General features: G+C 45.9%; 2 protein-coding genes across 2 annotated transcripts; one reads left to right on the top strand and one right to left on the bottom strand.

The window, feature by feature from the left end:
* Positions 1-14,410: 14,410 nt before the first annotated feature.
* Positions 14,411-16,495, bottom strand: LOC123405918 (pentatricopeptide repeat-containing protein At1g09900-like). Its single transcript, XM_045099435.1, has one exon. The coding sequence runs from the start codon at positions 16,400-16,402 to the stop codon at positions 14,732-14,734; it is 1,671 nt and encodes a 556-aa protein (XP_044955370.1). The 5' UTR covers positions 16,403-16,495; the 3' UTR covers positions 14,411-14,731.
* Positions 16,496-22,613: 6,118 nt separating this feature from the next.
* LOC123405907 (putative nuclease HARBI1) lies at positions 22,614-23,979 on the top strand. The gene is made up of 2 exons (XM_045099424.1): positions 22,614-23,113; positions 23,205-23,979. The coding sequence occupies exons 1-2, from the start codon at positions 22,631-22,633 to the stop codon at positions 23,886-23,888; spliced, it is 1,167 nt and encodes a 388-aa protein (XP_044955359.1). The 5' UTR covers positions 22,614-22,630; the 3' UTR covers positions 23,889-23,979.

Below are 23,979 nucleotides of genomic sequence, written 5' to 3'. Positions count from 1 at the left end.
TGATCTTCGGCATGTTGAATAATATCCGGACCGAAGAGTGATCGTTCCCCAGTTTCTGACCAATTCAGAGGAGTCCGACACCTTCGCCCATACAATACTTCGAAAGGGGCCATCTTCAGGCTAGCTTGATAGCTATTGTTGTAAGAGAACTCGGCATACGGGAGAGATTCCTCCCATTTCTTACCGAAATAAATGACACAAGCTCGAAGCATGTCCTCGAGAATTTGGTTGACTCGCTCAACTTGTCCCTGGGATTGAGGATGAAATGCAGTGCTGAAGGACAGATGAGTCCCCATAGCCTTCTGAAAACTTTCCCAGAATTTAGAAGTGAACAAGCTGCCACGGTCCGAACTGATTACCAACGGAATACCGTGAAGTGAAACAACTCTTGACATATAAAGATCTGCCAGCTGACTAGCATTAATCGTTTCTTTGACGGCCAGGAAATGTGCAACTTTGGACAGTCGATCAATGACGACAAGAATAGCATCATTACCTTTCTGAGACCTGGGAAAACCAGTGACGAAGTCCATTTCAACATGGTCCCATTTCCACTCGGGAATAGAGATAGGTTGCAAAGTTCCAGCAGGCTTTTGGTGTTCTGCTTTGATACGCCGGCATATATCACATTCTGCCACATAGCGTGCAATGTCTTGTTTCATATTGGGCCACCAGAATCTTTGCCGGATGTCTTGGTACATCTTGGTACTACCCGGGTGAATAGACAATGGTGCGTCATGAGCTTCTTCCATCACCTTCCCAGTCATCCTGAGATTTTCCTTCTTATTTGGGACGAATAGGCGACCCTTGAAATACAAGGCGCCACCTTCATCAACGGTGAAAAAGGAGGGTTTACCCTTTGCAATATAGCTCTTAATCCTGTCGACATCATCGTCAAAGTTTTGTATATTCTTTATGGAGCTCACAAGATCTGGTTCAACCACTAGGTTACTGAGGGAACCCTGATTAACAACACGAAGGTTCATCTTTTGATACTCTTCAGGAGGGGGAACAAGGTAACCCTGAGGAACAATGTGGAGGTTCAGCTTACGAAATTCCTCTTGCAGACGATCGTGAACCTGATGAACCTGGAGGTGGTTGGAGTATGACTTGCGACTTAAGGCATCAGCCATTACATTAGCCTTGCCAGGGGTATATGATATACTACAGTCAAAATCTGCTATACGCTCCATCCATCTTTGTTGACGCAGGTTCAGCTCCGGTTGAGTGAACAAGTACTTCAAACTTTGATGGTCGGTGTAGATTTCACAGCGATTACCGACAAGGTATTGTCGCCATTCCTTCAATGCATGAATGACTGCGGCAAGCTAGAGATCATGAACTGGGTAGTTCTCTTCATGAGCACGCAGTTGACGTGAAGCATAAGCGATCACCTTGCGATCCTGCATTAGGACACAACCTATCCCTTGACGAGAAGCATCACAGTATATGACGAAATCCCTTTTCGTATCTGGAGGAGCAAGTACTTGAGCGGACGTCAGTTTGTCCTTGAGTGCCTGGAAACTTTCCTGACATTTATCAGTCCATTCATACTTAACACCTTTGTGAAGCAGGTTGGTTAAGGGCTTCGCAATCTTGGAGAAGTTCTCGACGAATCGACGGCAATAGCTGGCGAGTCCGAGAAAACTTCTGACTTGCTTGACATTCTTTGGGGGAGTCCAGTCAAGAATAGCTTGAATTCGTTCGGGGTTGACCGCAATACCATCCTTGGAAATCACATGACCAAGGTAAGTCACTTCGTCTAGCCAGAACTCACATTTGGAATACTTCGCATAGAGTTTATGCTCCCGAAGCTTATCCAGTACAAGACGAAGATGTTCAGCATGCTCTTCTTTGTTCTTTGAAAACACCAGAATATCATCCAGATATACCACGACAAATTTGTCGAGGTAGTCCATGAATATATAATTCATCAATCGAGAGAAAGTTGCCGGTGCATTGGTTAAGCCGAAGGACATGACGGTGTACTCGTATGATCCATATCGAGTAACAAAGGCGGTCTTTGGAATATCCTCCTTGCGAACACGGATCTGGTGGTATCCCAATCTCAAGTCGAGCTTAGAGAAAACGGTGGAACCAGCAAGTTGATCATACAAATCATTTATCCGAGGGAGAGGATATTTGTTTTGAATAGTGGCCTGGTTGATAGGACGATAGTCTTGAACCAATCGATTTGTCCCATCCTTCTTCTTAACAAAGAGAGAAGGTGCTCCCCAAGCAGAGGAACTCGGACGGATGAAACCCAGACGGAGCGAGTTGTCAATTTCTTGCTTAAGTTCAAGGAGTTCATGTGGTGGCATTTTATAAGGACGCTTGGCAATAGGAGTGGTACCGGGTACCAAGTCAATGACAAACTCGACAGCTCGAGCAGGGGGAATCCCCGGAAGTTCTTCTGGAAAGACATCTTGGAACTCTCGGACCACTGGAATGTTTTCAATCCCTTCAAGAGGCGATGCATTTAATGCATTCAAGGCATACAGCCGTGCCTCAGCATTACGGACGAGATGAGCATGGTAGCTTACTAGTTCATCTGAAGGGTGTAGGAGGTGGACGGTTTTGGTGGCACAAACGATCGATGCCGTATGAGCTTTCAACCAGTCCATCCCCAATATGAGATCGATGTTGGATGACTTTAGTAGGATGGGGTTGGCAAGGAATTCTAATCCTTCAATTTCAACTGGAACATGGGGACAAACCACAGAGGTTCGGCATTCGCCCCCAAGGGTGTTTACCACTATCGGGATGTTCATCTCTTCGCTCCTAATGTCATGCATGTATGCAAAATTTTCCGACATAAAGGAATGCGATGCTCCTGTATCAAACAATACAGAAGCAGGTACTGAGTTAACGAGAAGTGTACCCATCACGGTAGCAGGCTGGTCTTGAGCTTGACCCATATCAATGTTGTTGGCCTGACCACGAACATAAGCAGGCTTAGTGTTGAAGTTGCGGTTCTGGTTGTTGCCACGGCCAGTTGTGGGAAGTGCCAGCTGATTCTGATTCTGCCTGCAGTCTCTAGCACGGTGACCTGGACGGCCACACTTGAAGCATAGCCCGTCCTCAGGACGGGAAGGAGGAACTCGAGGCGGTGGAGCTGGGAGCCTCGGCTGTCTAGGTGGTGGAGGAGGCAGGCGAGGTGCAGCATAGGACGGCCTCGGAGTAGGAGCAGGTGCATGGTACATGTTGTTGGGGATCCAGATCTTCCGCTTCTGTGCAGATGAGCCCGAAGATGAGCCCATGTCACGGTTGCGCTTGCTGCTATCTTTGTATTCCTGCAGACCAGTCTCAACCTGAATAGCCTTGTTCACGAGGGTGGCGAAATCAGCATAGTCCTGAACGAGGAGTGTCAACTTGATATCAGGGTGGAGGCCTTCACGGAACTTCTCCTGCCTGCGTGCATCAGTCGCAATGTCTTCTTCAGCATAGCGAGATAATTCCAGAAATTCCCGCTGATAAGCATCCACAGTCTTGTTGCCCTGGACTAAGTTGCGGAACTCACGCTTCTTCCGATCCATGATTCCCTGGGGAATGTATCGAGCACGGAAAGCAGCCTTGAACTCTGCCCAAGTGATGATAGTTCCATCGGGCTGAGAGCGCCTGTGGCTGTCCCACCATTGAGCAGCAGGACCCTTCAGAAAGTAGGCGACAAAGTTGACATAGCTCGCCAGGGGCACATTGGCAGACTCTAGCTCATAAGAAATGTCACGGAGCCAGTCATCAGCATCAAGAGGCTGAGTTGAGCTGCGGTAGATCGTAGGGTTGAGACGGCAGAAGTCTTGCAGCGTCACGCCTTGTGGTTGGTTCATGTTCGGCCTTTGGAACTGATCCATGAGCCCTTGCATAAACTGGCGGTTCAGCTCAAACTGTTGGATCATCCCCGCCATATACTCAGGAGGCGGGGGTGGTGCATCGTTGGCACGGCCACGCGGGCGGCCAGCTGGTCTAACCATCCTGTTAAATATTTAGCAGGGGTAGTTTAGCTTAAAGTAATCGAAAGGCATCGCACGCATTCATGAAGTAATCAAGCATAATGAAAGGGAAATGCGATAGATACTCCATAGTAGTTGAGTTCGACATACAGACCCATACATAAGTTCGATTACAGACTAACGATTAAAAACTCGAAATTTGGCGATAGCCCGGACGCATTTGACGATACCCTGGACTCACTAGGCGGCGCGCAGGCACGCGGTGGAAGAGTACCACAACGAGATGTAGCGATAAGGCTACATCAACGTCGGAGAGGACGATCGAATCCTGGTAGCTGGCGGTGATAGAAGGTAGGGACAGGACCCTATGTCCCATTGTGACTCTGGTGAGGGTACCGCATCCAGTCGAGCAGCTGAGGTCCAAGTGCAGGGGTTCTACCCCCAACATCAGTCCACTCGAGAGATGATGGTAGCTCTGTCCTGCTCGGCTCGCGGATGCGCATAGGTGGAACCCTCGGACAGTGTGATGGCTGCAGCTCTGTCAACGCGTCGTAAAGACGAGCACGCGTAGCATACAACTCCACAGTCAGAGCTCGAAAAGCACGATCCATTGCCTCAGTGTACTGCACCAGAATCCGCGCGTCGTAGCGACGCGTCACGTAGGGGGCGCAGACAGCGACGTAGGAACGGCCGCTGTGCTCCCGAACGTCAGAAGCGTAGGCAGTGAGATCAGACCCAGTCTCATCCCCAGCAGGAGCATGCGGGATGTATCTGAAAGGGCTCTCCTCCAGGTGAGGGTACGCTCCACGGAGACGGGTGATGGCGATGTAGGCCGCATCATGGACGGCCATCTCGACCGACACTCCAATACCACAGAACACGTGGCGCTCGAGGGTCTCGCCGCCCCTCTGGTCGAAGATGCGAACCTCAGCCTGGTACTGGCACTGGTTGTACTCGCGGAAATCCTCGAACACGGTGTACTCGGGGTACCAGCGATATCCCAGCCTGGTCAGGAGATCGACCAAAATGGCCGGGAATCCAGTCGTCTCGGTGGCCTGTGTCAGGCGCACGTGCTATCTTGCGGGACGCATCTGAAAATAAGATTGACGAATGTCAATGACAGTGTGTGTAATACATATTCAGGAGAAAAAGAGTAGATAGTCCAGCGCTCCGGATTGATGTGATTCGAGAACCTAATGTTAGAGTTAGTAAAATCTTTGACCCGAAAGAGAAGAGAAAGTAGAGCCCAGAGTATAGAAAAGGAGTAAAAGATACTAATACCACCCAATTGAGATGTGGGCCCGTAAGCCACAACATCAGTGTTAGTAAAGTTTTTCAAACACTAGACTCAACTTCGGCCAAGGAGTTGGAAAGGGGGCTACCTACAGGCAGTTGGCTCTGATACCAACTTGTGACGCCCTCGGCTTAATCGTACGCTAATCATACACGCAAATGCGTACGATCAAACCCAAGGACTCACGGGGAGATATCACAACACAACTCTAGACACAAATAAAATAACATCAGCTTCATATTACAAGCCAGGGGCCTCGAGGGCTAGAATACGAAAGCTCGAAAAACACACGAGTCAGCGGAAGCAACAAAAATCTGAGTACAGACATAAAACATGGGGTGCCTTAGAGAAGGCTAGCACAAAAGATACAACGATCGAACGAGGCGAGGCCTCCTGCCTGGGAACCTCCTAACTACTCCTGATCATCAGCGGCCTCCACGTAGTAGTAGGCACCGTCGGGGTAGCAGTCGTCGGCGACGGGGACCTCCATCTCCTGGGCTTCATCATCTGGTCGCAGCAAACGGATCAAGGGGACAAGGGGGGAGCAAAGCAGCGGTGAGTACTCATCCAAAGTACTCGCAAGTCTTACATCAGAACTATTCTAATTATGCATCAGTATCAAAGAAGGGGGTTTATGTGGACTGACTGCAGCAATGCGAGAATAGAGAGAGAAGGCCTAGTCCTATCGAATACTAGCATCTTCAGGGTCTTGCAGCAATAGACGAGAGTAGAACAGGGGTGACACAATAGTAGTCATATTGTTGCAGCAATATTAAAGTGAGGTCACGCCTGAAGATCCTCCCTCGACTCCCTGCGAGGAAGCAATCCCGAGGCAAACTAATTCCAGTTAAGTAACAATTGTAGTTGTATAAGATCGGGGCACAACTCCAAGTCGTCCTGTAACCGTGGACACGGCTATCCGAATAGTTAAATTTTCATCCCTGCAGGGGTGCACCACATGTCCCGTCACGCTCGATAACACTCTGGCCGGACATACTTTTCTGGGTCCTGCCCGGCCTCGGAATATCGACACGTCGCAGCCCCACCTAAGACTAATCAGAGAGGCCAGCCCGCCGGTCTAAATCCTAAGCACAAAGGGTTCATGGGCCCAGTTCCCCTTCACGCTCCTGCACGTGGCGTGGGCGGCCGACGTCAGTCCTAGCATCCCTTAATCACAAGCGCGATGCATCTCGGGACCACTCGGGCGCGCGCCGCTACACTGCTGGCATCTGAAAAGCTTCGGCTGATACCGTGACGCCGAGTACCCATAATTCTTCCCGCGTAGCCGGTTAGTGCGAAAAGGTCTCCGACCAACCCAGATCAAATACCCAAATCCATTAGCATTTTAAATAGGCCAACAACACAGTCTCGCGGGAATCCACCCGTCTTACAAATAATCACCAAAGATCCCAGTAACATGGTCGAGTAACTGTGTGGTTGTATCATCGGGGGAATCCGAGGTATCACCCTCGTTGGATTCCGAACGATGTACCCGTTAAGGTGGGCTTAGAGGAATCACCCTCGGGGGTCCCACACTCGCGGGGTGGCACGACAGAGACGTCATCGGGAATGGTGAAAGAGGAATCACCCTCGATAACCACGACCGACTAGCTATACTACAGAGATATCATCAGGAGTACTTAGCGAGGTGTCACCCTCGGTACCCGATAGTATCCCTGTAGCGTCGTACAACGAAGGGGGGTGAACGTGCTGTGTCGGGTCTGGCTCGTCGATCAGAGATCGAGATTTGGAAACAAGCGGGGCAACTGATCTACGGGGTCAGAGGGGATGACTGCTCCACCTATACTAAGCAGGTTAAAGGTACAGGACTGAAAGTAGCAGTTCATCAAAAACAGGCTATGCATCAGATATAGGAGCTAACTACAACAGTAGCAAAATACTAATGCAAGCAGTAGAAAGAAAGACATAGGCGATATAGGAATGATCAAGGGGAGTTTGCTTGCCTTGCTGCTCTGCGGCAAAGGACTGATCGGCAGGGTCGTAGATGTACCCGGCAGCAGCGTCAGTCTCGGGGTCTACCGGTAAGAAGAGGGGGAAGAAACAATAAATAATAGCACCGATGCAACACAAAGCATGACATGGAAATATGCAGGCTAGACATGAGCTAACGCAGCAACATCCGTCATAGATGGGTCGGAAGAATATCTGACGATATTTTTCGGGTCTCGGGCTACTACCGGTTACACTGGAAACGATGGAAAAGTTCCATGTTTGCTATGCTAGGGACGCGTGACAGACGAACGGGCCGTGTATCCGGGTTCGTCTCGTTTTGCTGATCAACTTTCATGTTGAAAATATTTTGATCTGACTTACGGATTATTTAATATTAATTTTCAAAGTTTTATTAATTATTTAAGAATAAAAAACAGATTTAAAAGATTTAGTAAAATCCTATTATGACATCATCGCGATGTCAGGCTGACATCAACGTTTGACCGGTCAACTGACCAGCGGGTCCCGAACGTCATAGGCACAAGTTTTTATTAAGATTAATTATTTATTAATCAGATTAATTCAACGAGGGACCCACGTGTCATACTCTACTTATGTTAGTTAATTATTTTAACTAAAATATCTATTTATTTATTTATTTTAAGAAAAACATTATTTTTAATTATCGCGTGGGGCCTCCCTGTCATTGACAGCGGTGCATTGGCCCCACCGGTAAGTGGCCTAAGGTTATTTTCTCATTTATTTTTATTAGATACCTATCCGTGCAAATACCGTATTCCTCTAATTATCCAAATACACAAATACATACATCACATCTCATACATACATACATACATACGCATCTAATACACCATTTATTCTTTTTCATTTTTTCTTTTCTCTCACAACACTCATCTCTCTCTCTGCTAACAGAGAGACAGAGAACCCACTTTGCTCCAACTCCACCTAGAAGAACCGAAAGTTCAAATCCTCCTACCGGAGTCCACCGTCGACGGATCGAGGCCCCGTTTGCCGGAACGGAACCGGGACGTCGAGGAGAACGACAAGGTGGGAGGAGCCCGAGGAGGGGCTCATCGACGGTGACGTGACGGCCCGGTGAAGCCGGAGTTCGCACGAAGATGACGGTGGAGACGGCGTGGAGGCGGTGACGGTGACGGTGACGATGGTGGTGACGTGCCGGCGAGGAGGAGCTGGTGAGGAGGGCCCCCCGGAGATGGAGCCGCCGATGGTGAGGGGCTCGGCCGGCGGGGCTCCCGGGGTCGGCCGACGGGATGGGGAGGGCCCCGGCCGCCGGACCTGGAGGGGGGGCCGAGGTGGCCGGCGCCCCTGCCGGCGGGGTGGAGACCGAGAGGGGGCTCGCCGCGGAGAGAGGGGAGGAGCCGCCGGGGGAGGAGGTCGTGAGGTGGGGGGGCGCCGGGAGAGGATGGTCGGAGGAGGGAGGCAGCCGTGGGGAGAGGAGGCCGCCGGCGGGAGGAAGGTGGCCGCCGGGGGGCGAGGGGGATGAGGGGCCGCCGGGGAGGGGGCGGTGGAGGGAGAAGGCCGGTGGGGTGGGATCTGGGAGTGGAGGCGAGGTGGAGAGGAGGGGGGCGAGATGGGGGGAGTGTCGGTGGGGTGGGGAGGGTCACGAGAGGGAGTGGGGGAGGTGGCGCGATCGGCGCGTGGGGTGGGGTGGGGCCCCCCACGAGGGGGGCTGGCGGCGGCGGACAGGGGGGGGGGGGAGGGAGTAGCGAGGGGAGTGGGGGTCGCCAGGGGGGATTAGGGTTGCGGGAGGTGGCCGGCTGGGCCGGTGGGTGGCCCAGCTGGGCCGGGGAGGGAGTTGCTTTCTCTTTTTTTTTTGATTTGTTTTTATTTTGTTTTACCTTTTTCCTTTTATCATTTCTTTCTTTCAGTTTTCTTTTCTTTCTTTTATTATTTAATTTACTATTTGAATTTTTCTTTTGAAACACTTTCTCTTATTATATTTTCTTTTACAAATTATTATACGTACTTTTAATCCTATCTTTCATATACCTATTCTTTTAATATTCGTAATGAACTTATAAGGTACTTTTCTTTTGTTTCCAAATCTTTTAATCCGGACAGACGCGAATCAACGCGGGTCTGAGATGGGAATTCGATGACGTGGCATCGTTAGCGGTTGATCACTGTAGCTTAATTACAATAATCACTGTAGCAAAAGTCGAGGATGTCACAGGGGTGGAGAGGTAGAAGAGTTCTCCGGTGGCATGACGGCGTGCCGGTGGTGGTGATGATCTACTCCGGCAGGGCTTCGCCTAAGCTCCGCAGTAATACGATCTAGAGGAAAAACTGCGTGGTATAGGGTCGAGCAGCACGTGGCAAAGTTGTGTCTCAAAAACCCTCAATACCTCTAGTATATATAGGAGGGAGGGGGGGAGGAGGCAGCCTCAAACCCTCAAGGTTTGGCCGAAATTGGAGGTGGAGGAGTCCTACTCCAATCCTAATTGGAGTAGGATTCCACCTTCCCACTTGGAAACTCTTTCCACTTTGTGTTTTTTTCCTTCTCAAACCTTATGGGCCTTAGTGGGAACTTATTCCAGCCCAATAGGGGTTGGTTTATCTCTTCCCATAGCCCATGAGACCCCTTGGGGCGTGACACCCCTCCCGATGGTCCCCGGCACCCCTCCCGGCACTCCCGACACTACCGATGAGCCCGAAACTTTTCCGGTGACCAAAATAGGACTTCCTATATATCAATCTTTACCTCCAGACCATTACAGAGCTCCTCGTGACGTCCTGGATCTCATCTGGGACTCCCAACAACTTTCGGTTACCAACACCTATAACTCAACTATACTGAAACGTCACCGAACCTTAAGTGTGCAGACCCTGCGGGTTCGAGAACTATGTAGACATGACGCGAGACACTCCTCGGCCAATATCCAATAGCGGGACCTGGATGCCCATATTGGATCCTACATATTCCGAAGATCTTTATCGGTTGAACCTCAGTGCCAAGGATTCATATAATCACGTATGTCATTCCCTTTGTCCTTCGGTATGTTACTTGCCCGAGATTCGATCATCGGTATCCACATACCTATTTCAATCTCGTTACCGGCAAGTCTCTTTACTCGTTCCGTAATATAAGATCCCGTGACATACACTAAGTCACATTGCTTGCAAGGCTTGTGTGTGATGTTGTATTACCGAGTGGGCCTCGAGATACCTCTCCGTCACGCGGAGTGACAAATCCCAGTCTTGATCTATACTAACTCAACGGACACCTTCGGAGATACATGTAGAGCACCTTTATAGTCACCCAGTTACGTTGCGACATTTGATGCACACAAGGTATTCCTCCGGTGCCAGTGAGTTATATGATCTCATGGTCAAAGGAACAAATACTTGACACGCAGAAAACAATAGCAATAAAACGACACGATCAATATGCTACGTTCATAGTTTGGGTCTTGTCCATCACATGATTCTCCTAATGATGTGATCTCGTTCTCAAGTGACAACACTTGCCTATGGCCAGGAAACCTTGACCGTCTTTGATCAACGAACTAGTCAACTAGAGGCTCACTAGGGACAGTGTGTTGCCTATGTATCCACACAAGTATTCTGTTTTCAATCAATACAATTATAGCATGGATAATAAACGATTATCATGAACAAAGAAAATATAATAATAAATAATTTATTATTGCCTCTAGGCATATTTCCAACATTACTTGTATTATTCACTCATATTTGCCATCACGCCTTCATGATATTTTCTATCTTTATGTGTAAGTAGACCACTAGTTCTCGGGGTTATGAATGAACCTAGGAATGTATAGGATTTGAATCATTATTTTGGATATGAGATCCTCTATTGAATGCTTAGTTTAATAACTTTGTGAATGTTGTGAAGGGGGCCCACTCGGCATTATTGCCTTATGGCCATGAAGTATATCATTGTCGTTGTAAAGGGGTAGGACATGAAAGAACTTTGAGGTGACAGTAAAAGCATCTATTCCTAACCTTTGCAATCGATAGGGAAATTACGGGGAACCCTTAGAGAGGGCGCGTCCATGGGATAAACCCCTTAACTATCATAGTTGTAAACATCGCGGGGGGGGGGCTACTCTATGATGGTAGCGCACGTGCCACGAAGTTTACTTTGAGTAGAACGTGTTCTGTAACCATACCATATTATGACCACGCATAGGTTGAGCTATAAATACACTAGTGGGGATTCTCGACTCCTTGAGAACGCCTTCCTCCTCTGCTATTCCGTTAGTTACTCAAGTTACTATTTTCTTATTATTTTTATGATATTTACTTTAAAGCTTCTTGCACACCACAATCACAACTTATTTCCGCCATCACTTTGTTTGAAGACTACAATTACTTGCATGTAAAATTCACAATTCACTACATCAGGCAAAGTCAGATTCATGTGTTTCTTGTGAGATTGATACTTTTACTTCAAAAAAGCCACAACTAAATCCTATGCACTTGTGGGCTATCACGTGGATGCCTCAAAATGCCCGTGCGGCCGTGCCAAGCCGCTGCAAGAAGTTAGGGTAACTTATGCATATTTCAAACTAGCAGTTAAGAAGAGTGTGCTAGACTTGGCAGATGCATCTATGAACATGTTGTTTTTTTTCTAATTCGAATGATTTAGTTATTCATATTTTTCATCATTATCAACCAACATGAACATTTTCTTATTTTCTAACCATTTTTTAAAATTTGTCAACAAATTTAGAATTATAAATTGTGTATGAAAATTTTATAGACTTGAAGACTTTTTTCAAAATTGGTAACAAATTTTAAAAAAATTGATGGTGAACACAAGTTGCAAACCAAATACTCTTTTTAAAAAAATTACCAAACTTTTAAAAAATGCAAATATTTTTAAATTCGTGAAGAATCTTTTTCAAAAATGGGAACATTTTTTAAAGCTGTAGGTAATATTTAAAAAGTAACATTTTTTTATTATTTCAAACAATATTGCAATTTTTTCAATAGGTTTCAGAAAGAATAGAAAAGTTCAAAAGGAGAAAAATGAATGAACGAAAAAACGGAAACTGTCGTTGTAGCGAGTGGAAGTAAGGACACAGGCGGCCAAGCCCACGCTAAGTAGTGAGTGAAGCACGCTCTATGCAAACCAGTTGGGTTAACCCGGCCACGAAGGACCAAAAGTATATGAGGCTTTCGATCACGCTGAGCTACAAAAATGGGTGCACTGAGATCTGCTATATAATGTGATGGAGTGTCATAATACAAATCAACACATTTGACAAGTTTACTCGGTGTAAACTGAACACCGAACCCAATAAGCCGGTTAATCAAATTATTTGTTAACCGCTTTTGCGTGTTCATTTGGTTTTACAATTTTGCTAAATGAAATTTGAAATAACTGAATGGTAGAAAATGAGTTTTCAGTTTTTAACGCCCACCCTGAGATTAAAGAAAAGCTCACAAGTTTAAAAAGAGTTCATCGATTTGAAAAAGAACACAAATGTGATAAAAATATCATGAAATTGAAAAAGTTCATCGATCTAAAAAAATCACGAATTTAACAAAGAAGTGGACGAATACGTCAAAAATTTCATGAATTTGAAAAAAACTCATGAAATTGAAAAAAGTTTGCAAAATTTTAAAAAATCATTCATTTATTTGAAAAACAATTCACGGATTAAAAAATAAGTTCATGGTTTGAAAAAAGTTCACTAATTTAAGAGCTGTTTCACAAATTGAAGCAAATAAAAAAGAAAAGAAATAAAGAAATAAATCGAAGGAAAAAAGTCCAAACAAAAGTTAAAAAAAAACGGACTGAAAAGATGCACAACAGGAAGAAGAGAAAAATTAATTAAGCACAACAAAGGAGATGTTCTACTTGGTTATAGCGGGTGGAAGTAATCCTAGAGGTCCATAATTTAAATCCTATTTCATGCACCTATGTTTGAAGGTGAATAAATGAAGAAAAAAAAATATAGATGTTCTAGGCCCAGGACGAAGGGGTGTGAGCGCCAGTTTGTGTGACGCTACTCCATGTATATCTTATACGTATACGCAATCTGAGCTGTCCTTGTGTTTAGGGGGTAGGAGCTGCACCGAAGCAGAGGTGAAAAAAAAAAGACTGGCGCTAAACAGAAGTGTTAGATTTGGTTAAAGTTTTAGAGGGAGGTAATTTTTGGTTGAACATCTAAAAATTGTCTTGCCGGCATCGCAAATGTTTTCTCTTTTCCGTACTCTGATTTCATCCTATTGTGTCAGTAAACACTTAAACAGACAGCCATGGCAGCTGCCTACACATTTTCAGTGAAGACCCTCTGTTTCTCCCAGTGGATATCAACATTGTGAATTGATTTGAATTAAGCCTTCAACTCAATTTTAAAAAAGAAGGCATAAATGAAAGGAAGATGCCCCTCGCAAAAGAAGAAGATAGTACCCACGGCAGCAGCTCATCTCATGTTAAAAACAGCTCCCTGCTAATTATCTGTAAGAAAAGGCCAGCACTTAGCAGGATCTTTCAGAAAAAAGAAAGGTCCCCCTGCATTTCTTTGTATTGGATCAATCATAGTTGTGTCTACAGATTGGGCAAAGTCGAGATTAGTTGAAATTCTGTCGAAACTCATAAGCTTACAGAAGCCGGACTCAAGTATTCAGCAGAAATGTAAGTACACAAGTACCATTGAAAACTTCTTCACAAGTTAGTACTCCCTCCATTCCAAAATACTTGTCGTGGTGTTAGTTCAAATTTAAGTTAAAACCACGACAAAATATTTTGGATCAGAGGGAGTAGTACATAAGTACTCCATATCTAGTCTGTCATTCTGACCAATGGCTAATGCTTCGTCACCTACGAAATCACCTTTTTATGCAAACTGGGAAAGGCACAAACTGCATGGATCCAACACTATGAACAACGCAATCCCAACTGAAGTTTCTAATATTTTGCGGGAAACTTAGAATAGAGTATATAACTGAACATCACCACTACGACCAGAGTAAAAGCAGATGTTATATTCATATACGTAGTACATGATACAATGATGAATGATAAAACTATAAACTTTGCATAATTAAAAATCTTAGTGGATAGTCACAGCAGGTAGGCAAACTTTAGAAAATTTAGGTATCTAAGATTATCTGGGAAAATAGCATAAACATTGGATTTGTCTCACTTTTATTGCGAGCTCAGCTGAGAAAGCAACATAAGTAGTTTGAATCAGAATAGAGTGTCAACGCATTCCTTTCTTTACTCCGTGTAATGTAAAAAAACAAAACTATTTTCCAGTCAGAACAGTTCTACGGAAACAAGATAGGATAGCTCCCTACTAAGTATTATTGAAGAAAGAAGAGCGAAGAATCATGTACAAGTTTGTCGCGAGTTGAGTTGGAGGAGGCTGTGCACTTCACATTAAGAAAGGAAACTCACATGTTCATAAGAGCGCCGCATCGAATAAGACATCATTAAGAACAATGAAGTATCTCTACGTACTGCCGAAGATGCACAAGAACATATTTCTGGATCCACACACTCCTACTGGTCTGGTTAACCTTTTGAAGTATGCATAGTTCCATCAAGTAACCGAATGGCTCCCTTATTTACCAAAGTCTTACTCACCACTCCTCTCGAGCACAACTCAGCCATCATTTCCCGCGCCTCCTTGACCAGGCCTTCATAAGCCAAGCCTTCGATCAATATAGTGTAGGTCGATTCATTTGGCATGCAGCCATTCGACACCATGTAAGTAAAGAGATCGATAGCACTATGTGTCTCGCGCCTTTTGCAAAGCCCGAGGAGTATCGCGTTGTACAGCACGGTGTTGGGCCTTATGCCCATGTCCTGCACCTTACAAAATGCTTTGATCGCCTCTTCGATCCTGCCTTCCCGGCAAAGACCAGAAGATATCGTCGAGTAAGTGATAATGTCTGGCTGGAGCCCTTTGGTTACCATCTCATTCAGCAGCTCTAAAGCTTCCTCTGTCTTGCCGGCTTTGGTAAGGCCGTCGATGACCGTGTTGTAGCTAATCAAGACAGGGGTGCACCCTTTGTCCTTGAGCTGATGAAGCAGCTCGACGGCGGCATCAACCTCCCCGCCGCGACACAGCGCGGTAAGAAGAGTGTTGTACGAGACGATGTCGGGGTAACAACCGCTGGACACCATCAGCTCGACAAACGCCATGGCTCTGTCCATCTTCTTTTGCTTGCAGAACGCGTGAAGTATCGGGTTGTAGCTCAGCGAATTGGGCGTGCACCCGTACTTTGGGATCTGATCAAGAATCTCCATGGCAGGCTCGACCAATCCTCTGCGGCACAAGAAGCTGATGAGCATATTGAATGTCACCACATTTGGGGGGCGCCCCTTGCGACTCATCTCAGCCATGAGCTTCTCGGCGTCCTCCCACCGCTCTGCGGTGCACAGTCCCTTCAACACAATGTTGTAGCTGACGGTGTTTGGCTCGCATCCATAGGACGGCAGGCTCTTCAAGAACTCCATGGCGTCGTCGACCCGCCCTTCCTGGCAAATGCCGTTGACGACGACGTTGTAGGTGACGATATCCGGGGCGCACCCCTTGTCGCGCATCTCGTCGAGCAGCTTCACGGCCTGCTTGTACCCGCTCCTCTTGCAGGTGGCCTCGAGCAGGATGGTGTAGGTGACCACGTCGGGCACGCACCCTCGGCGGAGCATATCGTCGAGCACCGCGAGGGCGTTGTCGGTCCTGCCGCGCCCGCACAGGCCGCGGATGAGGGTGTTGTAGGTGTAGGTGTCCGGCTCCATGGGCATGGCCGCCACGAGCCGGCGGGCGTTGTCGAGCTGCCCCGTGACGCAGTACCCGGCGACCATGGCGTTGTAGGACATGACGTCGGGCTCGCAGGAGGCCAGCACGCGCCGGGCCTCCGCGGTGCGCCCGGACGCGCACAGCTTCTTGATGAGCGCGGCGCAGGGCCCCGCAGCGGAAGGCTCGAGGCCCGCCATGGACTCGACGAGACGGATGGCCTCCTCGAGGTCGCCGCGGCGGACCAGGACTCGCAGGCGGTCGTTGGAGGCGGCGCTGCGGTGGGGAACGGCATTGGGAGCCACGGCGCCAGCGTAGGCCAGGTTGAGGCGCGGTTTGGGGGCGGCGGTCTTGGGCGTGGGGAGGGATGGGTAAGGGTGGGAGGAGGCGAAGGTGGGGAGGGCGGACATGGCGGGAGGCGGCGCTGCTGCCGGCGGCGCCATCCGTGCTCGTGCCGCGGCGACGATAAGGTCGGGTACTCTGTGAGTGGGGCGGTGGGGAGGAGGCGTGGAGTGCTCGGAGCCTCGTAGATTTTTCTTGACGAGACGACGAAGCCCGTTGGCTGTGCAGGCCTTATTTTTCATTAAGGCCTTGTTTGGTGCGCAGGGTTTAAAAAGGTTTGTAGAGGATTAGCTTTGAAAGGATCAGAAACCCCCCAATTTCCCGCATGTTTATTTGGTGGACAGGGTTTATGATGAGTAAACCCCTTCAATCTTCTCTAATCCCTTTCGATTTCTTCCTATCCACGCGGTTCAGAAACCTTGTCTCATGGCTCAAGGATTTGGTAATTGAGGGGATTTGAGAGGATTGGGTGGAAGGAAGAGATTCATCCAATCCTCTGAAAAGCCCCCCTCCACAATCATCCCCAACCCCTTCCTACCAAATAAGGCCTAAGACTTTGTTTGGTAGAAGTGAATTGGGGAGGTTTGGGGAGGAGGGGATTTGAGGGGATTTGGTGAATCCCTTTCTTTCACCCAATCCTCTTAAATCCTCGGGACTTTGTTTCCACCAGTCCCTCGAGAAGGATCCTGAAACACATGGATAGGAAGGAATTGAAGGGAAACGGAGGGGATTCGGCTAAGCAAACCCCTCTTACCAAATGGGTGCCCGAGGTTTTGTGGGGTTTCTGATCCTTCAGGTCTTGTTTGGCACGAAGGGGTTGGGGAGGATTATGGAGAGGGGGGGGGGGTTAGAGGATTGGGTGAATCCCTTCCTTCCACCCAATCCTCTCAAATCCCCTCAATTGTTAAATCACTGAGTCATGAGACAAGGTTTCTGAGCCCCATGGGTAGGAAGAAATCGAGGGGATTAGAGAGGATTAAAGGGGTTTGCTCACCATAAACCCTGTCCATCAAATGGACATGCGGGGAATCGTGGTGTTTCTGATCCCTTCGGGGATAATCCCCTACAAACCTTCTCAAACCCTGCGCATCAAACAAGGCCTCAGGGGATTTTCCTCTCGAAACCTCCTAAATCCCCCCATGCCAAACGAGGCCTAACGTAACTGGGCTTCCATTTTCCATGCATCTTTTATACTTTCTTTGTTCCTAAATATTTATTGTTAAAAAAACTAAATTAGTTTTCTTCAACAACAAATATTATGATACAGAGTGAGTAGATCCAACTTTAACAAAAGCTACCCGTGTCTAAAACAAAAAGCAAAGGCTACCCAAATTATATAGGTCCGCCACCTCGGTGGTTGTTGGATATACGCGTTGTGCGCTTGATCTCCTATCACGCTTTGTTTGTCTCCTTCTCCATTTATTAATTCCCGCAACAATAATTTTGTTGTAAAAATATTTATAACAGAGTTTGTGTTTCAGAATTTTTATGCAACAAATGTTGTGTTGTAGAATTTTTTTTGTAACAAAGGTTGTGTTGCGGATTTCTTTTTGTAGTAAAGGTATTGTTGCAGATTTTTTCCCAACAAAGGTATCGACGGATGAAAGTTTTGCAACATTACTGATGTTGCAGAATCTTTCTTGCAACAGGGAGGATGTTGCAAGAAAGAAATTACCGTTGCTGCAAAAATTCCAGGCCTCACGAGTCTCCGCTGCTGCAAAAAGTCCAACATCTTTCTCCCAGCCGCACGAGTCTTCGTTGCTGCAAAAAATCTAGACTAGTTGCAAACTCTTTTCATGAAACAAAGACTCGGTTGTAGAAAACGAAGACACAAAAAAGGTTTCTCACGACTGTGCAATCAAGAATTAATCCAACGAACGCGAAGGTCGGGGACGCCTGCAGGCGATCTGCTGGCTGAAGGTAAGACTTTCCCTAGTTTAAAACAGAAAAAGTACTTTATCTGACAGAAAATTGTCATGTTCTCTGAAAAAACGACCATCCCCTCACAACTAAAAATGCCAGCGAAATTGTTTACAAATGTCACCCTACCATGGGCGAACATTCGCCAGCTAAGGGGGTCCCAAAAAATTATGTAGGGAATTGAACTATGCCAACCAACGCCGATCAATATCTGAACAGAACGAATTCAAACCTCTCCTACAAAAGTTTTTCATAAGAAATTTATATAAGAAAAGAGTAGTTCAAGGAAAAAAAATGAATTTAAGGCATGCTAGATGTACCCAATGAAAACTTGAGTGAACGTATCTTCGGGTTTTATTTTTATAGACTTTTTTATTTTATTTTTTAGTCTATGTTTTTTCTTACACACAAAACCGTATCTTCATCTATACTATTAAAGGGGAATGTGTCGTCGTGATGGTTCGACCACATCCTCTCCCTCGATGGCTAATCCCCGCATCGTGGATAGCTTCTGCTCTCGCCTCTGGCGATCCGCATAGCAGGGCACACAAAAATTAACAACCAGGCACACACGTCCCACCAACCCCTCGCTCCATCCTAGCCCATCTCTCCCAAGAAAATTGCCATCACCGTCGAGCCGGCAGCAATCACTCTCCCTCTTTCTTATGGCCGCCGACCACTTCCCTCACAGCTCACCTCGGTCCTCCTCTACCACGCGCCCGCCTCCTCGCCCAAACGTCGCCCATGCATAGATTATGGCGTCAGCCGGATCGACGAGTACAATGGGTTCGGGGACCTGGACCTCGATCTGGATCATCCCGCTCATCTTCGGCAAGTACGAAATCTGTGCGGATGCCGCGTCAGCCAACAACAGCATGGGTAGGTCATCCGAGTCTTCGGCCGACGACGCCCTTCCGTCGTTGTGTGTGCCGGCGCCGACGCCCACGCTGATGTCGTATTCAACATGTTCTTCATGAAAGGAACGAGGAAGACCGGCGTCAGCTATCGCCCCGTCTTGTCCGGGATCTACATCCTCTCATCCAAGGCTCCAACTACGTCCTCAATGAACTAAACCAAGCCGCTACCAGTACACAACATGTGAGTAACGAACCTTCCTATTCGGTGATGCAAGCTGCGTTCAACCATTCTTCCAGCGGGAAAGTTTTCATCCCTCTCTCTCTCTCTATATGCCTTGTTGTATTTTTTACATCATTGTCTTCGCTGTACAATGCTTCTCTCTCTTGCTATCATTGTATGATGATGTAACCTGGTGTGTTGTTGTATCAATAAAAGTGATTTGCTGACTTTGGAATAAAACGATCAAGTGTGCAGTTCGATCATGTGTGCATTTTCTTGTATGGTAGAAGGTAGATATAATTGACTTTGTGTATGTTTAGATTGTTCTTTGGATGTCGACGTTGCAGGGGCTATTTCTCTCCTGGTGGGACTGGCTTATTTTTGTATTCACTCTTTTGATGATCTTGCTGTATGTACCAACTATTTTTAAGTGATGTGTCAAGCTTTGTGACTTGACCAATTGGTGGGGCAAATAAATTGTAGGTTTAACATGATTTATTAGTTGTAGGAGCACTATATCTTTGATAATTCATTTACTGGGTGTGTGGGTCGGTTGTGTGCTACATGACAAGTAACTAAAAAAAATAAAGGGAACATAGTTGTAGAATAACTGTCAAGTTGATGTAATCAAATATGTTTTCTCTTTGTCTCACTTAATACTCTGTACAAACAAATTAAGAATATTTTTCGCTACGGCAAAAAATCTAAGATCTACATGACTCTACCTTTGGCTGCATACCTTGGTGGTTTCTTCATCATAGCAAGAGTGGGCCACGAGAATATTAGAATTCATCACCTAGCTTAGCCAATGCAACATGAAGAAATATAAGAGGATCTAGCTTAATCCATGTGTATAGTATCAGATCATCTACTTTGCTTTTTTCAATTTCTAAATTGCAGTTTCATCTCTACCCGCACTTGCAGGTAAAGAACATGTGCACATACTGTAGTTTGCGCAAGCAGAAGACCTAGAAACTGTAATACAGTGTCTGAGCTACTGAATCGACATCTAATAAAAAGAGGCATTTTCTTTCATCTCGATACATAATATGACAGTGCTATTGCCCAACCCACTGTAAATGAGAACCTTGAGTTTATATGGTCTTTTGTTCTGCATTATTACAATGTTAAGGCTACTAATTTGTGATATGTAGAGATAAAAACACACACTACAACCAAACTGATTCATCCCACGATGAAGTGTTTCTTGCTTGTTTCGTGACAACTTCAGCCAGAAATATAAAGTTGAGGCAAAGCACACATTAATAAATGTTTCTATAGCCGTGTGTTATCCGCTAGCCGCTAAGCAAATGTATTGACATACATATATTAAAAACGTGGTCTGGTTTATGAATATAAAGTAAATAATATTAAGCAAATGCTCTTTGCTTGTAGAGTATTTTTGTTTGTCGTGGACCTTGTTTGAACTTTTTATGTGGTGAGAATTCTATGAATGATGTGAATCTAATGTAATTACAATACATCATACATCATTTTTTTGATATTTCACTATGTACCCTTGTTTTTTATTCGATACATACACCACATAAATGTTTAGATCTTTTTTGCGGGATACATCTTCGTGCAGTACAAAATATTTTTATAACACCGCCTCCAACTCATGATCTCTCTGTCTAAATTTATTATTTGGTGGAACTTTTTTTCTTTGTAACCAATATCATACAAGCTACACAAGATTTGATTGAGCACATCTATATACTTTTTTTCTATTTCGTGATGATAAGTAGGTAAGTCTGCAATTCAAGTTTGAGTCATATATCTTGCTTTAGTGTCACATTGTATCGGGACGAAGGTATAAGACTATTTTATGGTATGATGGCCTTCATCTTCAGCGAAGGGGTTGTTAGGGCCATCAAAGGGTGGTTCTAGACCTTCATTTTACCCAACGCCGATGAAGAGCTAAGAGTAGACAACGCGTTCGTCTATGACCGCAAGAAAACTGGCAAGGTTGTATCGGTGTAAGCGATAAATAATGATGGTGAGCGATGTGCAAATTTGTCATCGCGTAGCAACGCACGGACACTTAAGTAGTATGGAGTGAAATCTGTGGACATGCTTCCAAAAAGGGCGAGAAATGTCGGTCGGGCTTCGCGTAGATGAGGCCCATGTGTAAACTTGGCCCGGCGGCCCAGAACGACGGGTTTTTCAACGACAGTTTCTCTTTCCTCGCCGACCGACGGCGCTCCCCTCATCTGCGGTGGCCGGTGGCTTCGCCGGACGTGAATCCTGCCCCCCCCCCCCCCCCCCCAACACACACACACACACACACACCACCCTCCCCAGTCCCGGTCCCCGTTGCCACACGCCCTCTGTCCGTATCGTAATCCTGCGCCCTCCCTCCTTGCCGGCGGCGGCTTGGGCAGCCTCTGCCCCGTCGCCAATCCTCAGGTAGCGCCCGATGCCTCTCCAATCCGCTCCAATACAGTTACAGTGTGCCTTTGTAGTTTGGAGGACTAGTGTTACTAATGCTTGACGCGGCCGTTAATTAGCTTGTTGTTACTTATGGCTCATATGTTGGTAAAAATATTCGTTAATTACATGAGGGATCTATTCTATGCCCTTTCGGTTAGGTAGAATTTATTTATTTTTGTTTGAAAATAAGAACAGGTTAGGTAGATTTTTCCTTATACGTAAATCTCATCTGCTGCATCATATGTTACGTATTTACATGGTGTTGTTAGTACTGCACAAACGTGTAGGAAGGATGGATTCTACCGTCAAATAAAATGTATCGGAGATATTTCTTTCCGGCTCCTCATTTGCTCTTGACGTCGGGGACTAAATTTAAATATATATAGCTAATAACAGGAAGGAGTTTAAAAAAAATATTTTGTTCCTGTTTCTTGTCATACTTTTCTGGTTTATTTCTAGTAAAATGGCTTTGAGGGATCTGAACTGTTTACCCTGCCTTGGGTCGTTTATGTCATCATATTATTGACCTCCCATATTACCTTCCAAGAAACAAGAACATGGGTCGGCGCACTCTGTACCTTCCAAAACGCCCCCATTTTTAAACATGAAATGCTGCTTCAACATTTGTGCCATCAATTTTCAGACCCAAATATGAGCTGCCAGCTATTTTTTCTTAAGCTACCGATAAATCCTTCTATTCCTCAATGACGAATGAAGTAACTTATTGCTGTGGGAAATTCCTTGGTCATGCAAATGTCAATATTCATGCTACTTTTCCCTCTACTTCTTGCTTGTTATTGTGCAGCACCTCTTTTCAACTTTCTGCAGACATATTATTTGTTTCCCGGTTCTTCATTTGAAATTTAATCTTTCTTGAATGCTAGTGGTTTTTTGGCAAAATGGATCCTGAAGATCTCAGTGAATCAGAGGAAGAAGAAGATGATGAGATGATGCTACTCATTTTGCCAGCTTTGTATCTAGCTTCCGCTGGGTACGAGGCAAAACGTACACGATATCGCAGTGGCGCAGAATGGATATGCAAAGTTCTTGAAGACGACCGAGGTCAGGGCTATCCGGAACTTCGAATTGAGCCTTGTATTCTCCGTGAATTTTCACAGCATGTTAGGTCAAAACATCTTCTGCGGAATACAAGAGGTGTTTCTGTGGAAGAGCAGATCGGCATGTTTGTGTACATGCTCTCGCGAAACGCTAATTTTGACCAATTAAGTGATAGATTTGAGCGCAGCAGAGAGACTATCCATAGACATATCAAGGCATGCTTTGATGCGATCGTCTCACTGAAAGGTGACTTTGTGAAGCGTCCTGGAACTAAGACTCATTGGAAAATATTATCTGATCCGCATTACGGGCCATACTTTGAGGTAAGCGTGTGTAACTTAAGGTTGCGTATTTCCATAACTTGTATGATTTTTTGTTACATCTCAAGTACTTAGTAGATGTTTCCTCTTGCAGAACTGTATAGGAGCAATCGATGGAATTCATGTCCCGTTGACAATATCAGATAGGGAAGCAGCTCCATATCGAAATAGAGAAGGATTCATTACTCAAAATATGATGCTTGCTTGTGATTTTGATCTCAGTTTTGTCCATGTGTCCTCTGGCTGGGAAGGCTCTGCATCTGATGCAGAGGTCTTGCATTCTGCTATGGAATCTGGATTGCAAGTTCCAAGGGGCAAATATTATTTGGTCGATGAGGGTTATCCGAACACTCCTTCCTTTCTTGCTCCTTATACCGGGGTCCCTTACCATATTGAAGAGCAGGAGCAGAGAAGTTTCCATGCAAGAGACTACAAGGAGTTGTTCAACCTTCGTCATGCACAACTTCATAACCATATCAAAGATGCTATAGGTCTATTAAACATGAGATTTCCAGTTTTGAAGGTTGCGACATCGTACCGGTTAGAGACTCAGCTGAAAATTCCAGCAGCGGCTGTGGTATTGCATAACATAATTCAGAGGCAAGGAGATGCTGAAGGATCTTCAGTGAACCAAACAATCCCAATCGATACCCGTGAAAGTGGGGATGACGCACATGGCCATGATGTTTCAGCACTCAGCAATCAGCATGACATGGGCGATGCTTTAAGAGACAACATTGCAAAGAGGATGTGGGAAGATTACATAAGAAATATGTGATTTTTCATATTTCTTACGTACCAAAGGTAAAAAAGAGAGGAAAGGATGTACAAGTCCTCTAAAGCCTTTGGGGTTTGCGTACACTGACACA

Source organism: Hordeum vulgare, chromosome 1H (assembly GCF_904849725.1).
Source record: "Hordeum vulgare subsp. vulgare chromosome 1H, MorexV3_pseudomolecules_assembly, whole genome shotgun sequence".
NCBI classification, from domain to species: Eukaryota; Viridiplantae; Streptophyta; class Magnoliopsida; order Poales; family Poaceae; genus Hordeum; species Hordeum vulgare.
Note: the sequence above shows the minus strand (reverse complement) of the source record. Positions and strands in the feature narration are given on the sequence as shown.